We start from the raw sequence: 18,734 nt of genomic DNA on the forward strand, positions 1-18,734 counted from the left end.
GACCCCGCCCCAGGTTGCTTAGGAGATGAGAGACGCCGAATCTTGATCATTGTCGGCGCAGGGAACAGGATAGGAAAATTTTCTGTACCAGGAGGGCCTCCATGGAGAGCTCTGACAGCTCCTTCCAGGACTGGTGCAGCGGTAGGCAATGCTGGTTTGAACTTGGACCCACGGACTTGATGGAGCGCAAGGGCTCCCTAACTCTCCGTTCCCACCGCAAGAAATACTCGAAGCCAGTGTTGGTGTATTCCTGGTGAGCGAGCTCTCTTGCAGTTCCTACGTGCTGGGAGAGGGAGAGGAAGGGAAGGGATGGGGGAGGAGAGAAAAGGAAAGTAATAGAGAGAGGACAAGGGTGGAGAAGATAGGATAAACAAAAAAGGAGAAAAGAAGAAAAGAAGAGAAGAGAAAGAAAGAAAAAGATCATACAATAGAACTGGGAGAGGAAAGAAGAGAGAGAAAAAAATGGTAAACGGATCTTCAAAGGAAAGATGGAGAGAGTAGTAGGAGTGAGAGTTGAGGTTAGGAGGAGGAGATAGGAGAGCCCTCCAAGAGCAGCTCCCCAGCACACACGGAGACCTGCTGCAGCCAGCCCCGTGTCTGTCAGAGGTTATAGATCATCCACACAGGGTAGAGTGCAGGGTGTCTGCAGAGGTCTGGAAATCACATTTCTGAGACAAATGCTTACTCATAAAAGGCAGGGTCTATAGGAGACCAAGGACACAGGAGGAGGAGATTCTCTGTTCAGAGGATGGCCTCCAAGACTGCCATTTCTTGGGGGCAATGACACAATGAATGATTTGAAAGAGGTCCCTAAAATATTCCCTAGGCTATTAGGACTATGCTGGCCACTCATTGCAAACTGGTACCCCCCCCACTGGGTAAGTCAACAGATGTTTATTTGGCATGCACTGTGTTTACATTTTTGTTTTAAATTAATTGCCCACATTTAAACCAGGAGATTTCACCTGGAAACCTAGGATTGTGTAAATTCTCTTGAAAAGCTGAAAGGCTTGACAACAGAGGGTTTTATTCTTTCTGACAACTATGAATTTGCTGGAGCTGAACACTGGCTACTCCTTAAGATGAATCTACTCCTTCTTTCTCTAGTAATTTCAGGTTCTTGTTTGGTCCCAGGAGGCATTTGGTTTACTTCCTCTGCAATAGGCCTTAGGTTTGAAGTTCACTTAGAGATTCTTCTGTTTAGTAAATATTACAGTGACCAATAGCAGAACCATGACACATAACTGGGAGAACAGTGGGCCTTTTTAGGACATTTAGAATTCTGTATTATGGGTCAATTTTCCTGGCTGTACTGTTGATAGTAATTGTTTTTTAAATTATTTGGAATATTCTGGGGAAGAGGACAGAAAAAGAGAAGTGAAATCTCAAATCTTGTCTTCTTTACAATTTTATCTTTGAAAGAAGATGAATGATTTTGACTCTAGCCCTAAGGCTAAGCCCACCTTGACCCTATTCGTTGATGTAATGAATATGTAACGTATGTGAACACTGCTGTTTCTTGCAAACCTTCTGCAGCCTACCTCATTTTCCTACAAGCTCACTCCCTTTTACTTCTCATCCCTAAAACCAACTCTCTGCCTGTCCTGAACTCACTGTGAGACGTCATATTAATTTGGAGTCCAAATCTACATTGGGAAACAGAAAATCCTCCTTTAGCGTCAGACAGGGCTTATCTCACAGCCCTCAAGCAACACTTAACTCTTCCATGATTTTACTTCATAAGGATTTAGGTCATAATATAAAGCACTACCAGAAATTATTGTTAAAGAGAAAGACCTTTTCAAATAAACAGTGCTTTTGCTCCCTTCTGTACTACCATAGCTTTGATAAGTTGCCTTGTGGATTATCATAGACACCAACAGCAAAACCACAGGAGAATATAAATGAGAAGATGAGGAACTTGGTAAGGGAGAAGGGTTGTGTAACATTGAAAGATATTCTGGCCACTGCTGGAAATGTAGAGTTTTCATGTTGTTAGTTTTAGAAAGAAGGTTCGGAAACAGAAAGAAATAAATTCAGCCCAACAAACATTTATGTGTTATGCACTTTGCTATGCATTGAACACATGGAGATGGTAAAAGTAGATTCAATGAGATAATTTGTGTAAAGCATTTAATACCATGCTTGGCACATAGTAATCAGTCAATAATACATGGTAACTAATATTTATTGAGGATAACATAATGGTTAAAAGCTTGGGCTTTAGATTTAATATCAGCTCTGCAGCCTGTGATGATATGGCAAGTGACATGAGTGATCTAGGCCTGTTTCTGCAACTGTAAAATGGTGATGATGGTATTATTCTAAGATTAAACAAGGTATTGTATGTGAAGCACCTTTTAATATGTGGGCTGGCACATGGTAATCACAGTAAAGGTAATTATATACATGTATTAGGACATGGTCATTAGCCTTAATGAATTTCATAGGCCAGTAAAGGAGAATGTCAGTAAATTCAGTATAATCTGATTTGTGCAAGATAGAGATAATTGTAAGAGGCAAAGGTAACAGGAGGAGGAGGTTGGTGTGTGTTTGGTTTTCTGAGGAAGGAGTTAAATAGGACCACAAAAGAGAATTAGTAAGTGCAATAGAATAGTAAGAAGGAGCATCATAGGGAAATAGAAATAGTTCTCTATAGTGGTAAATACAGGTGATTTCATTATTTGTAGATTCTGTATTTGCAAAATCATTTAGTGGCAAAAATTTATTTGTAACCCCACATCAATACTTGGGGAGCTTTCATGGTCTTCTGTGGACATGGGCAGAGAGGCAAAAAATTGGAATCGCCTCACACACACATTCTCAACTGATATCAGACACTCTGCCTTCTTGTTTCAGCTCTCTTACTGTAAACAAGTGTTCTTTTCATGGTTTATTTAGTGCCATGTTTTTTGTAGTTTTGTATTTTTTGTTGGTGATACTACTTTCAGATGGTCCCCAAGCATAGGGCTGAAGTGTTATGCAGTGTTCCTAAGTGCAAGAAAGCTGTGATGTGCCTTATGGAGAAAATATTTGTGTTACGTAAGCTTCATTCAGCCATGAGCTACAGTGCTATTGGCTGTGAATTTAATGTTAATGAGTCATCAGTGTATATTAAAAAAGATGTCTGTAAACAGAAACAGACATAAAACTGGGTCATGTATTGATTGGTTGATGATAATATGACCAGAGGCTCACAGGAACCTAATCTTCTATTTCACCTAGGAGCAGTGATTCAGTATTTGCTAATTGTTTGAGACTTTATAGAATACAACAACCTTGAATAATGAGAATATTTTGTAAAATTTGAGAAACATTTGAATTTTATGAGCTGACTGTGCCACGGGCATCCTTGTTTTCCTTCCATAACCAACTAATCACCAAGGTCTGTCCTAAAAAACTACATGAAGTTCAAGCTGTATAAACTTCCAAATGAATAATGTCATTGACCATTTTGTTTTTATGCATTCTGGTCATAATTGTTTACTTTCTATTGACTTATTACCTATCAAAACTTTCATTGAATTTATCCTTTTATTAGTGATTATTTAATTGATGAAGACCTACTTTCTATAATATGCCATTTGGTGGCCTCTCAGCTGAGTATTTGATCAACTAAGGGACTGTGCTTATAGGTTTGCAAAATAGAATCTAACTGGGAGAAATTCTGACTTAATTCTGGATGATTCCTGTGTTTCTTTCTGTGGACTGTAATACAAGTCTGTATGACTTCATTACATATATTAAAAACAGTTGTGTATAATAGACATGATAAAGTAATATATCCAGAATGGTAGTTAAATGTATCTCTAGTCCATTATTGGTTAAGAGGTTGCCTGGGAGCCCCGTCTTCCTTGCAGCTGAAGTGGTGGATAGAAAGCCGTATCACCTGCATCACACTTGATGCCTCTGAGTAAGAAAGGCTTTTTCTAGGGACTCTCTTTCTCTATTGATTCCTGTAACATTTATGCAGCTATATCATCAAATGTTTCCAGAAATTATGAGTTGAGGGGAAATTTTCTCTTGGAATATCCCAGTCACTGGAATAATGGAATACTAAGAAACAAAACAACTAGATTTGCCCTTAATAAACTCTCTGCTATGAGGCGAATTCTTATTTATTTATTTATTTATTTACTTACTTACTTACTTATTTATACTCATCTTTTCTTCCTTGGTCAAATTGACATCTGGTAATAAGTGATGAGCCAAAAAATTCTTTCAAGTCTCCATGGAGACAGCTCATGCTCTGGTCTTCATGGTGACACTTAAGAGTTTTAAGGGCTCAGGTTAATTTTATGTATTTGTAATTTCAGTTACTTTTCTCTCCTGCCTAAGCCCTAACTTAAAGACCCTGGGCATTTTACTCTCCTTCCCCAACCCCCATTATAGGAAGGAAACAGAAAGAAAAGGGAAAAAAGGAAGAAAAATTAAAATGTGATAATTTGGGGTAGGAAACTCAGGAGTTTTAAAGATTTTTACAGAAAATCATTTGGGCAGGGGAAAGAAGTTGGAGAGCTTTCTGTGATGTTCTTCAGACTCCTGCCCTATTGTGCTGTTTGAACAGGGAGTTCATAAATATTCAAGGTGCTCCACTTTCAAAGGAGAACCCAGTATCAAGGCACCAGGATATCATCAATATACGTATTAGAAAGTAGAGATTGATTTTCTAATTTGTTGCATGTTCTTCACGTATTTAATCAGAAACTTTCTTGGGGACTATCCTGGAAGTATTTAGAGCCCTTTATGTCACTAAGGATGAAGCTAGAGTTACATAGATCTTCTCTAGCCAGCAGTCCCATCTTCTCACATCTCTAGCACACACTCAAAAACCAAGATAAAAAGGAAAAGAAAATAAGGCCCTTTAGTAATGACATCTTGCAGTTACCCTTTGTTGAAATCCATAAATGCTTCCTCTTCCAGCAAGCTTCCATCCTTCTACTTGAACAACATAGGCCCTCAGTTGAAAGCATTTAACTCTTATTTTATGCATTTTAAATGTTTGGTTCTGTGGGAGGAGGGAGGAGAGACTTTAAAGAGGCTTTTTTGGTCGGTGATGAGAAGTGAGACAAGCAAGCCTCAGGACAAGTGGTAAGAACACAGTGGGTGCTCAATTAATGTTTATCAGAGAAATGAACAAATGAGCAGATAGAAAGAACACACATACAAACACTTGAGGCACTGCAGGCTGGGGCCCCTGTATTTTATACTTTTAGAAGGCCTGAGATAAATGACTACAGGATAGCACAAATCCATAATAAAGCCAGAGCTGATTTTCACAGCCATGATCCTGATGCAAAAGGACAACATTGAAACATGTTTGGTCACCTCCGTACAAGTAAGCTTAGAAAGGTATAAAGCATTAGGCTTCTGGTTAGAATGGTAAAGAACTGAAAAATGGGAGCTAAACTTATATTCTTCCTAGTTGCAGTACATGACTTACTAGGGACTGAAAGATACCAAGGAAATTTTGAATTGCTGTAGGGACAAATGATATTCATACTTTAAGGAGACATTTTAATTTCTTAAAAAATCATTGTAAATTATAACATTGTGTGACATTAGAGATGATATAATAGTAGACCAATGATATGGAACTATATTCACTATTGAGTGGGTAGCAGAATTAGAAATTTGCACACAACGCAGATACATATATAAAATTTATTTTTAAAACTGATCCTCATGATTTTTCAACCATTGGTTACTATAGAAAAATTCAAACATGCCAATTAAAGGGTTTGTCTCTTTGAGTTTAAAATTTGTTTCAGGTTGAAATAGTCTATTTCAAAACAGTGCCCACTCTTTATGAGTCCTTCCTCCTCTACCCTCTCTTTTCACCAGTGGTATCTGTGTGTGCATAAGGGGCTGAAGTTCTATGATATTTTGGTGATGGGAGAGTGAGGCTCTCAGATCTCTGTGGGGGTCCTTGTTCTTGCTCACCTCATCCTTTACCCAACTTCTGTGCCTTTTGCTGATGAATTTGTGACTAATCCACTTGGTTTGTTGAGGACCTGATGTCTCTGCTTACAGACTCAGTTTCATATTGGCTCTCATTGGTACTGTGGATCTCCATGTCATGCTCATCCTCCCTGGCCCCTGACTTAGGCTGGTGGTAGCCACTGTGCTGGAGCACCTCATCCCTCAACACTGCAGCTCTTCAGCTGGCCCACTGACACTCAATTCAGCTTCCATCAAGTGCCCTGTAGGGAGAGTGTGGATATGCTAGGGTTTTCCCAGAAGAGTTTACTCCCATTGGCCTGAGACTTATTAAAAGCCCTTCTCTCACTTTTTAAAGTGATCTTTAAAAGATAAATGATAGGGTCACTCTACATAGGCCATGTTTGGGAGCTTTTGGGTCTTGTTATTAATAAAAATTTAAGAAATTTAGATCTTTTATTTCTCAACAATTCCTAACTTTCATGAAAAACATCTCACTCAGGACTCTAAAGTTTGACTGTTAGTCAGAAGTTAATCAGGACCATTTTATTTTTCTTCATATTACTAGCAAAACAGTCCTAAGTCTTCCCAAGGCTAATGTGGATGCCTCTGATTTATTAAAGCAAAGGTTATTTTAAAGAGTTAAGCAAAGTGTAAATTTTTTTAACATTTTTAATTGATTTCTAATTTTACAATGTTGTGTCAAATTCCAGTGTAGAGCACAAAGTGTAAATATTAGTATTTGAAAATATAATATTGCTATAAGTAAGTTAAAAAAAAGCAGCATGTAATTAATTCTTTTGTTAAAAATATATGTCTATATGCACTGAAAAGAGACTGAAAGAATATTCACTATACAACACTAAATATTTATTACTGGATGGTGGATTTATGTATTATTTGTCCTTTTCTTTTTTTCCCCTTTGCCACTTCTACATTTTCCATAATGAAATGTGTGTTGTTTCATAATAAGAATTACTTATGAAAATTTAGTATCATTTTCTAAAGCTTTTCCCCTGAAGCAAACATTCTTTAAATAATCAGAATTTAGACACAATACTTCATCTCTTTTGGAGTCTGAGTCATTCTTCATGATATTATGAGTCTTTTTAAAATATCTTTTTTGATTGCTAGTTTATGTTGGGTAAAAAAGATGATGCTATTCACATTCATTTGGTTTAACCACGCTTTCATTCTTGTCTGTGTTCTGTAATGGTAGATCCTACCCCATGGTTATTTTTGATCTAGTGCTCCATTAATCTTATTCCTCAACATACGCACATACCCACAAATGCTTTTGAGGGTAGTAGTTTTTTTTTGGCGGGGGAAGCACCTTATTTTCTATTTTTCAAGATGATCCAGGACACTATGCATCGTTTTGTCCTGACTATATTTTTATTTCAATGCTATTCACTTTTATGAAATTCCAAACAAATTCGTTTTCTGAAAACCAGTAGTTATAAAATTGTTTTGCCTTGACCTTTGTGTGAGGTTTTGCTCAATTTAACTGGCGGCCAAAATAAAACAGTTTTGCTTGCAAGATAAACCCTTATAAGGCAGGATATTATAGGACAGACATTTCCCCATGTGAGTGCACTTGGATTAGGAAAGATCAATGCTATATACAAGTGCCTGTGCCTGAGTCAACCCCCTACCTACACTTGGGACCGTCTCCCTCCTGGGCCACAGGAGCCACTACAGCCTTCTCATAATGCTGCTGTAGTCTTTCTTCTCACACATAGTCATGTACTTTTTCACCCACTTTCTTTCTCTTTTTGATGATCCCTTTCTAGGTAAGGATGTGGAGAGTAGGGAGGAGGTGAGAAGAATGTTGGGCTTAGTGACATTTTGATAAAGAGAAGTTTAGTCTGTGGATACATGGATACCCAGGCTCAGGGCTCAAGGCTTTCAAAAGCACTAGAAGTAGTACTGTTAGACAAACTTCTCTGAGTTGGCCTGGGAAGACACCCCGTTAGTACTGTTTTCTGTGTATACTACTCAGACTTCTTTTGGTTGCAAGTGATAGATACTCAGCTTGCACTAGCCTAAGGAAGCAAGAAAATGAATTAATTGATGATATTCCTGGAATGATTCATCACTATATAAGAAAAAGGGCAAGGGTGCAGCTCCACCTTATAACAACAGGAGTAAGGGATGCAAATGCAACCAGGTCTTGCTACATTTATCCTCTCTCTACCTCTTTGGGTGTTTGCATTATGTTATCATTGAAGAGTGTGGGAAATATGGCTGCTGTAGTTTTGGGATTTATATCTGACATCTTCATCCCCCAAAAATGTTGGTTTTAAGATATTTTGAATTCTGAATTCAAAAATTTCAAGTCAGATGTCCATTCCTGGCCCAAGTATCTGTTTGTGTCATCTGACTGGGCAAGGTTTGGTGGAAAATGGCATTTCTCCAATAGCCATAGGGCACAGTGGACATACCCAGGAGAAAGAAGGAGAGCTGGGTTGATAATCCTATCCTGTCCTGTAGATATCTGCTTTATCTACTATATCCTATTGAGAGCTACTCTAATGGAGAATGAATTCCAAATTCCAAACACTCATTTTTATAGAAAAATTTTAAATATAACCCATTAATATTATTGGTGATTTCCTACATTAGGTGTTATTTTGATTTAAAACTCCTTGCCCCACCCATCCCAATGCAGTTTTGAAAAATTGACCTTAGATGTAACAATTAGGAAACAGAAATCCTGTGTAGAGATTAGGTGAACATATCTTTGCTATGCTTTGAAAAAGTTCTGAATAAATTTGAATATTGTATTACTATTTTTGATAGACACATCAGATAGAGTGCTCTGGGGACATCCAAGAGGACCACTTCAGTCTATTAGACTAGGGAAAGTTTTCTAGAGGAGGTTGTCTTAACTCCTAGGATTCACATGGAGTTTGTAAAGCTGGCACATTAGTTAGTTTTCAGCTGAGGTCATTACTATCCTTTCCCTCCCCCCGGAGTGTTTGAAAATATGTGCGCATTTTTCATTGCACAATGACTGGTAACCAGTGATGTCAAGTGTGTGACTGCAAAAATTGTGACTTTTATTCCTAGGGTGGCCACAGCATCTTAATAGCATTTATCCATCTATCTGTATGATGCCCAAGTTACATATCCATAAACCTGCAGCCACATGGGTGTGGACAATAGAGCTAATATATATCTAGGGCCAACACATTCAGGTTAGCTAGTGTGCATACGAATATTCATAGAAGGGTGTGAACAGCAGAATCCCTAAAAGATCGTCACAGAAAAGGAATTCCCTACTCATTACTGTATAAGAATCCAGAGCTTTCAGAGCTCATTGGCACTTGCTCTCATTGTGGGGGCGCATGCCAACAAAGCAACCAAATATTTATTGCTGGCAGTCTCCTGGAGTTTTAAGATATTGTGGCCTTCTACCTAGACCTTAAAAGAATAAATAATGTGTGTTGTGTGAATTAAAAGAATTTAGTCTAGATGGATTGTATTTCCTTTATTGGAATTTTTTTTATATGTTTAAACAATCCTGTAATAAGTATAAGTAATTGGGAAAGGCTGCTTCTGGTTGGCTTACACTTACATCAAGGTGAGTGTAGTGAATGTAATGTGATCCATTATAGGTCTTATTGACTCCACCCATGTCTGTGTATCTCTGACAAGTGAGCAGGTCAAGGCAGGTCAAATGTCCTGCTAGACATTCAGGCACGAATAAGAAATTTCCTCCCATAATAAAACCATCTGGGACTAGTACTGTTTTGAGGGTAACTCTTTTTTTTCCTTTGACAACTTCTTTATTTCTTCTTTGGGAATTGTCTGTTTAGACTTCTTGTCTCTACTGAGGACAAATTTGGTAAATTGTTTTTCATAGAAAGTTATGTATACTACCTAGTGTTGCAAATATATTTGCATAGAGTTACAGAAAGTAGTCTTTAAAGATTTTTAAAATTTTCTTCTTTTGATAATTATATCCTATTTTTATTAAGATATAGTTCACATTCTGTATAGTCATCCTTTTAAAGCATATAATTCAATGGCTTTTTGTATATTCACAGAGTGGTACATCCGTCAACACAACTGATTTTAGAACATTTTCACTAACCCTAAAAGAAATCTGGTTCCCTATGCCCCTGAGCCCTAGGCAACCACTAATGTACTTTTTTTCTCTATAGATTTGCCTATTCTGGACATTTCATATGAATGGAATCATATAATTTATGGCCTTATGTGACTGGCTTCTTTTACTCGGCATAATGTTTTCAAGGTTTATCTGTGTTGTAGCATGTATCAGTACTTTATTTCTTTTTGTTGCCTAATTATAGTCCATTTTTTGCATATTATATCCCTCTATTTTGTTTGTGTCTCCCCTTGCTTTTTTCTTGATTTTTTTTAGATAGGAGTTTGTCTGTTTTGCTTACTTATTCATTTATTTTGTTTTCTAATTTATTGACTTTTGCTTTTATTTTGAATTATTCTATCATTCAGATTTCTTTTGGCTTGCTTATTTTTTATGTTTTCGAATTTATATGTTTATTTATTTTCATTGTTTCATTTCTACTGGTATAAGTACTTAAAGCTTTGAATTTTTTTCTGGTTTCTACTTTAGCTGCATCCTATTGATTCTTACAAGTGGTATTTCTTTTTATTGGTATTTTTGAAAAATTCAGCAATTTGTTAGTATTGATCTTTGATTAAAGAGTTGTTTGATAAAATGCTTAAATATTTTGAAATTGAAAAAGTTTCTCTTTTACAATGTGTTATGAATTTTAAGTTTTATTGCATTGCCATTTATATCTTTCAAACATACTGAAATACTTTTTCTTAATTTTTATGAAATTTCCATATGCTCTTGAAGTTGTGTTCTTTAGACAAGTCACCAAATATTGGTTTCACTCTTTCTGTATGAAGACCGATTATGTTTACCCATTTACCCAAGGAAAATGACTTAAATTCTATTCAGTCATAGGTCAAAAGTCTAAGATGTCCATGTGTTGTGCTGTTATCTTTCTACGAAGTCTAGCTGTGGCTCTACTTGTTCAGAAACCTATAAAGCAGAAAATTTTTTTGCTCAGTCTCCATATGACCAATATACAGTGGTGGGACAGGGACAAGATAACTGTAATAAGCACTCCAACTCAGAAAGGGGAAGGATGGAAGTGACAGAGCAGTCTTTTGTCCATGGCTGTTCTTAAATCCTGTCAGGTAGTCATTGTTAGGGAGTCCTACATTGGTGTCAGGAATATTCTTTGCTTAGACCCTGATTCCGTTTTCTGGCAGCAGCTTCCCTTTCCCATTGTTCTTTTGGTGCTTAGCTCTGCCTTGTGTATGGTCTTGTCTTTTCCAATATTCTCCTTGACCACACCTGCAATGGATGTTGTAGAATATGCCTTCCTATGGGTTAGTTGTTTGTCTTTTGCAGTTCACTTGCTGTTCCCAGAAGTTTGGGGGCCAAAAGATATTTTAAATATTGAACAGTTAAAGGAATTTAAATGCAGGCTCCTGGCTTATTTGAAAATACAATTCTTAAAAAAAAAAACATAGTAAGTTTCCTATTTGTTTGAATCTACTTAGTTGTTACTGGCCTCTCCAGCCTCTCCATCCTTTGGTATCAGTTTCCTATTGTCTTTGTCTGGTCTTTAGCCAGTGCCATATATTTTAGATTTTTGTTACAGAAGCACTCCTTCCACTTCTGGTACTTATTTCTATATTAGAATAAGCTAGGCTTACTCTATGATAACAAACAGTTCTGAAAATTTCAGTGGCTTAGCACATAAAGGTTTATTTTCTGCTCACACAAAATCTGCTTTAGGATTTTGTTGGAGGGTGGGACACCCCTCCACATAGATACTCTGGGACTCAGGCTGATTGAGGCTCCATTATCTAGAAAGTCACCAATTGCTCTGGCAGGGGAAGAAAGAGTCAAGAATGATAAATGAGCTTTCACTGTCTTAGCTCAGAAATAATAGTTATCATTACTGCTCATTTTTATTTCATTGGCCAGAGCTAGTCAAATGGCCTAACTGCAAGGGAGCTGGGAAGTTTTACTTCTTATACTTCTAGTAAAAAAAGGAGAAATTGTATTGGCAAACATAGTATCTATCATGTATGGAAGACTTGCTTATAAAACTCCCCTCCAAAGTGGGCTCTAGGGCTAGACTTTTGTCCCTCCAGCCCTGAAGCCACTGCCCTTGTGCAATGTTAGCAAATAGTCCAAAGGCATCAGCAATCCTGGTGTTCTGAAGTTCTGTTTACTCCTTTCGTTACAGGCTTTCATTCCAAAAATTGGCCTGAAAGTTCCCCACTGGAATTCAGCTCTTAAATACTTTTATTCTGTTGGAATTTAGAAATACATACTTTAACTACCTAGCATTTTCCATTGTTTTCAGTGAAAGAATTTATCTGCATAACTATAGGAATGTAGTTTGGTTCATGGTCTGAGATTTCCTACTTCTGGACAACCTCACTACTGAGATTTCTTGCTATAGTCTCTAGTCTCTACTTCTTCCACTTGTCTTCAACTGGATCTTGGCTGCTTACAGTCCTTACACATGATGTAATCTAGGGAATATAACTTCTGACTGCCAAAAATTCATTTGCTTGTAATGTTCTTTCATCTTTTGTTGTTTGCTGCTTTTGAATGATTTCTAGGAAGAAATGGAAAAATGCTCATTTGTGTAGCTATGTTCATAATGGAAGACAGTTTTAACTCTAGATTCTATTTATGAAGAAAGGTTATTTCATTTGTTTCTAACGTGAATGAAATGAATTGATTTTAAGCCAAGAACCTTGTATTATATACTAAGTATGCATTGCTCATGGATTCATGGAAGTGTGCATTAAAATGGGACTTAAGCTCACATAATATAATTACTTGATGTTATCCTAGAGTAATTAATTCACATCATCTAAGCTGATGATATTAAGACTATAGGGATAGGAATTTACAGAGGTAATGAGGCGTTTGCTTTTTCTTTTGCAGGGGCCAAACCAGTCTCCATACCATTCATTCATGCCAATATACTGCTAAGGTGTTCTTTGGATGACAGTAATTACTAATATATAATACATTTCAAAAACTCTGTCTCCTTTCAGTCCTACTATTCTACCACCCAGAATGTGTTTGGCCAAACAATATAAGCTATTTCTGGAGGGGAGATCAAAGGAACTATAAGAAGCATCTTACGATTTGAAGATAACTGAGATCTGGTTGTCGAAACATAGAGAAACAGAACATCCCAATTCTGACTTGACTAAGACAGTCCTGGTTTTTACCACTCCCAGTGTACTTAGTACCTAATTTCCCTCTAACAGTGTCCCAGGTGGAATAATCAATTATCATGTCACCCCACTTAATACTTGTGCTTTCAGCTATTTTCAAAGTCATGTGTTTGGTAGTTAATCAGACTGAAAATATTTACTTAACATTTCAACTGTTAAGATAGACAAGGTTTCTCACTGATGTATTCCTTTTGTTTCTTCCCAGTATTCTACATAGGGCTTTCTGTTTTTGGAGAGTTTCTAAGAAAAAAAAATTTTTTAATGATGGGTCTTATTTACATGCCACTCAATATATGTTGAGTGAAGAAAATGACTTCACTTATCTGTTTCTGTTAAATAGTTTTCTTCTGAGTGCAGTTTAGGTTTCAAATTCTGTTGTTTTATAGTTATAGATGCACAAATGACATAGAGCATGAGACACACTGGGAAACAAAGTCCGTCTTCATAAGTCTGAAATGTCAACATTTCTCCCAAGGACATAAGATTTTCTTTATGACTCTTGCAAATACATCTAAAAGTCTTCATTTGTCAGTTTGATAAATGTGCCACCAAACAGCACTACCTTGGCATATAAATCATTTGCCTGTGAAATCTTTAAAGAGGATTGTCAAATATTTTTTTGGAGTCTTTGATTCTACTGGTTTTATGCTTCTAATGTGTCAGGAAATATAGCTGACTCTCTGGGGTAATTCTCATTTAAAGTCGTAGATAGCAGATGATTATAAAACCTAATAGAAAAGGTATCTTCTCATTTGGGTTAGATTTACTTCAGAAAATACAATAGCTGACAGAATAACTGTGAACTACATTAATAGTTCTAAAATTTAAAATTAATATATTCTGCCATCTAGAGTCTTAACTAAACATTTTTAACATCTTTGAAATTCGCAAAGAAATGGTGTCTCTTGTCAAGTAACCAGAAACCAGAATTCTGCTCAGATTTTCATTGTTCTCATGTCAGATATTGCTCAGATTCACACCCCCTTTGCCATCAGTGTAATGCATATGTATACTGAGAGTTTTCCCACTCAGCTAGCAGATTTATAATTCCTTTAAAAACAGGTTTTTGTTGCAAAGGACTAGCATCTCTATTTGCATAATCATTCCTTCTTTATGTGTGCTTTTGCAGAGCAAGCTGGGATGCACTTTATTTTTATGGGCATGTTTGAAAGCCTTTGCTTTCAGGATTTATATTAAAGTGACAGTAACAAAATGTAAGAAATCCAATGAACCAATCAATCATTTGAGATTTAATGAGCATTTACAACCTGTTAGACTGTGTTAGGCACTGGGATCACAAAGATGAATAAAAAATAATCCCCGTGTCGAAGATGCTCTTAGCCTAATGAAAAGAAAGATTGATTAATGGATGATTATTTTAAAATGTGAAAAGTGGAGAAGTGATAAAGATAATGATTTCTTTGCAAACCCCTACTTTACTTCCCCCACATAGTCATGAGACCACAGAAACCCTACAGAGTAACTTGGTCTCCTTTCCTGCAAGGAGAATCCTATGGCCTAAACCCACCCTGTCCTTCCCTGGAAGCTGGACCACTATGGCTTGGGGCAGCCTGAGGGAGCTGCAGGTCCCTGCCTAAGTATGCTCTAGGGTTGAGTTTGTTTAGTCCTGCAACTCACTTAAGGATTTATATGTGTTCAGTCAAGGGGGGCTTACAGATTCAATTTGATGTGAAATCATTCAACTCTTATGGTTAGAAACAAAAGCTCCCAAACGACCCCAGAAACAGATTCAGAAAATACTTTTCACAAGGCATTACTTGGGACTGTATTAGGCCTGAAGAGACAGGACAATACAGGATTTAGAATGTTCAGGTGATTATAGGATTGGTGGTGGGAAGTTGCCCAGAATGGGACCTGCTCATACTATCTTTGCCCTTCTAGATTCTCTTGACCTTAACCCTCCCTAAATCAGTCCAGGTGGCATTTTTGACAACAGGGTCATGGTTCCAAGCTCCTTTTTATACAGTTGGCCGCTCTGATCCTGTTCATTTGTAATTCTACTCATATTCATACTATTTGTCCCACAGTAGGGTAGAGAAAGCAAATTTCTTGTAATTAAGGATGTTTTACATGAAGATTTCTCATATGAAGAAATAGCTACAGCATTCAGCTCTGGGCTTGATAGAGCAAAGTCCTCAGCAGAAGCAAGGCTGTTGTCAAAGAAGATTCTGGCCCTGCTGGCAAGAGGCCCTGTGGGCTCTCCTTCCAGCAGGAATGTTAGCTTGTATATGCACACTTGGCATCAAAAACAGCTCTTCCTTCAGTCAGCAGCATGAAATACCTGTATTCAAGCTATTTTGGCCTTGAACTGACTGCTGCTGTCAAATTCATGTCTAGGGAAATTAATACCTGCAGAATCCAGCCTGTAGACTAGATCAGTGCTGGTCAGTGATGACCTTTTTTACTAATCCAAGGTGATGTACAAACTGTAAAGACAATGTAGCAACTTTTTCACATAGCTAAATTTATTAAGTTTAAGGAACTCTGAGATTGTTTTTACTTATCTTTGTTGTTAGAGATCTTCTTATTAAAGGTGATAGATGGTTATTTTTCTTTTCATGTTCTTGTCAAGACAAAAAGTTGGCAATTTTATGTGGGTTTTACAAATTTGGGGGAAAATTTTGATGCTCTGTGAAACACTTAAGATTTGGGAACCACTGATCTAAGAGTGTGGTACATAATCATGCTCTAGAGCTTTCTCCACCTTGGCACTTTTGACATTTTGGGTCAGATATTTCTTTGTTGTGAAGGGCTGTCCTGGGCATTGTAGGATGTTTAGCAGCATTGCTGGACTCTACCCACTAGATGCCAGTAACAACCCACCCCACCCAGATGCAACAACTAAAAATGTCTCCAGACATTGGCAAATGTCTCAGGGTGGGTTGCAATGGACTAGGTGAAAGCTGTGGTCAAAAAGTTTGAAAGTTACTGTTCTAGAGACATTGTAAGTTTTATTTTATCATATTCATTATTTTCTCATAATTTTTATTGCAGTAAATGAGAAGTCATGGCAAGTTGTATGGTAACCATAAAGGAGTACAGGTAGTAAGGCAAACAAGGCTATATAAAGTATATATATGTATATATTATTATAGTTTGATTATTTTTATTTTGGGGCATTATATGTATGTTTGTCTTACAAAGATGCTATAAGGCTTAATTGGTATTGACAAAGTATTTAAAAATACCCGTCTGAAATATATTGTAAATAGACACAATATTATTACACATAATATTTTGTATTTATATGTCACTTTTCACTTGAGGCTCTCAATCTATTGATTTTTCCTCAGTGTATGATTTTCAGTTCGTCTCAAGGAAACTGAGGCACAAGCCAGTGTCCAAGTGACATAATAAAGTCAGGGAATAATTAGGCCTCCCATTTCCTTTATAATACCCTAATCACTTTTACTATATTACTATTTGTAGTAAGTATATATTTGGTATATAGTAAATGTATATTTTATATCTTTTATAATTTTTTAACACATATATTTATCTTTGCAAGGCTGGCAGCCCCTTGTAAGTAGGGGCAAGTCTTTAGCTCTGTATCTCTCAGAGCCTGCAGGCTGTGGGCACACCGTTTGTGGGCAGCTGGCAGGCATCAGGGAATACCAATTGCATTAGCTTAGTCCTCCAAAGTTTCGTTATAGATTCATATTTTAATGCTGGGCTTTTGGCTGCTATCTGAGATTGTGGTAAGAAAAAGAAGATATCTGCATTTTTTATAAAAAATAATCTTGTTATAATACAACTTAAAATGTATGGTGGGATAATCAAGGCTGCATTTTGACTTTCATGGACACTAAATATCTTTGCCTTCATGGGTCCCTTCCTCCATTAAAAAAAAGAAAGTTTAAAATAATGGTTTATGACTGCTTTGGTATAAAAACAGATATAATCCAAACTAGATTATATATTTTTTTCTGATTTAAAAATGATTAGAACACTCTCCTGGGCCCCTAAAAGTATCACAAGCCCTGGGCACGGTGCCAATGGTGCCTAATAAAGAGGTGGGCCCTGGACCCAATACACTGAAATGTTAAGTTGGCCCCTTCATTCCTGTGCTCCTAGGGAGGTATTCTGGTTTTATTGTCTCAGAGAAATAACCCAGCAGGCAACAAAGGAGCCAGATTTTTGGTTTTGGACTTTGAAAGCTTTGGTCTTAGGATGATACCATAGATTTGGAAGACTAGATGAAGAAGTGGGCTACCCAGGATCCCAAATTTGAATTAAGACCTTGGAAATCCTAGAGCAGATGGGACCTATCACTGCCTAGCCCTTCATTCTCAGGGTAGTGTTTTCAGAGCTGTTGAAGTGTGGGGCTTTTATGTGTCCCCCAAGCCCAGTGTGGTGGGAACATGAAACAAGTACCTTCTTGGTTTGCCAGGCAAACGGCTCAGGGATGGCAGATGGCATCTGGGTTTCCAGGAACCCTGGGTGGAGAGGGACACAAGAAAGTTTTTGGTGGGGTAGATAGTGGCATCCCTGTGGCAGACTGCGAGTCTGTGTAGACAGTGTGGCAGGACCAGGAGTGCATAGCAGAGACCTGCATGGATCCACAATTGAAGACCACAGGAGAATAAGGATTTTTCCACAGATGCCAGCAAGAAGAAATGATGACAACAAAGATGGATTCTTGGCATTGTGGTACCATGAATGAACCCTTTAGAGTTGTAAAGGACCCAGAATTGATTAAGATTAAGGTTTTTCCATCTGGAAATTTGAACACTTGGAAAGGAAATTAGGTACAATTATGGGGAAAAAAGTTGCAATTCTTGTACACCAGAATTGTTTTGAAGCCAGGTTACTCTTCACTATACATAGATGTTTATGGTGCTTTACAGTATTTGAAGGACATTACACTTTTATTTTTTTATTTTTAACTGTTATAAAAATTTTAAAAAGCATTGGTATTATTTCTGTCCTCAATTTACACATGTGAAAATGAAAGCACAGAGTAGTTAAGTAATTTCTCCGAGGTCACACAGATAGGATTTGGCTGAGCAATGACTCAAATCCATGGCCTGCTCACTCTATCACTCCTGGTTCTTAACGTCATCCAATATTCCCCCTGCAAACTTCAGTGAGAGCTTTCTGTCAGGCTCTCAAAAAATGATGTGGTACCAAAATACTTCTAGTGTTTTGCAGTTAATGCTCAAATGTGAGGAGAGCAGAGGGCTCACATACTGGAGCTCTGCAGTCCCACCCTAGGCTCCCTTGCTGCTGCATTCTGTGCAGAGCTCTGCTCCCATGTTTGGAGGTGGGGAGGAAAGGGTGTAACTTGAATGCAGTGCAGCGGCGCAGCCCCAGTGCAGCGGGATAAGGCCTTTGGGGGCAGGCGATCAGGTCCTAAAGGGTCTCCTAACTTGGATGCTGGGTGCTCATCCAAGTTAGTGGATGCTGTTCTGCTTCCCGGCCCTGTGCCCACACTCATCACACTGTAGATTTTTCTTTTTAATTGTCTGTGTCTCTCTCCAGAATGTGAGCAACTGAAG

At 37.5% G+C, this 18,734-nt stretch overlaps 1 protein-coding gene across 7 annotated transcripts in view; it reads left to right on the forward strand.

Annotated features, from left to right (window-relative positions):
* Window positions 1-18,734, forward strand: part of CFAP95 (cilia and flagella associated protein 95) — a 220,022-nt gene that overhangs the window by 34,904 nt on the left and 166,384 nt on the right. For 5 of the 7 annotated variants that reach the window (XR_012072007.1, XR_012072004.1, XR_012072005.1 and 2 more), the window contains exon 1: window positions 63-253. The exons of 1 other annotated variant lie outside the window; for it this stretch is intronic. Coding sequence is in view for 2 of the 6 variants with exons in the window: in XM_072959577.1 (XP_072815678.1) it covers window positions 102-253 (152 nt within the window). In the remaining 4 variants the exon portion in view is untranslated. Of the gene's footprint in view, window positions 1-56; window positions 254-18,734 lie in introns of those variants that run through there. One more of the 7 variants, XM_006209398.4, reaches the window with a different exon arrangement.

The sequence above is a fragment of the Vicugna pacos genome, chromosome 4 (assembly GCF_048564905.1).
Source record: "Vicugna pacos chromosome 4, VicPac4, whole genome shotgun sequence".
Taxonomy (NCBI): Eukaryota; Metazoa; Chordata; class Mammalia; order Artiodactyla; family Camelidae; genus Vicugna; species Vicugna pacos.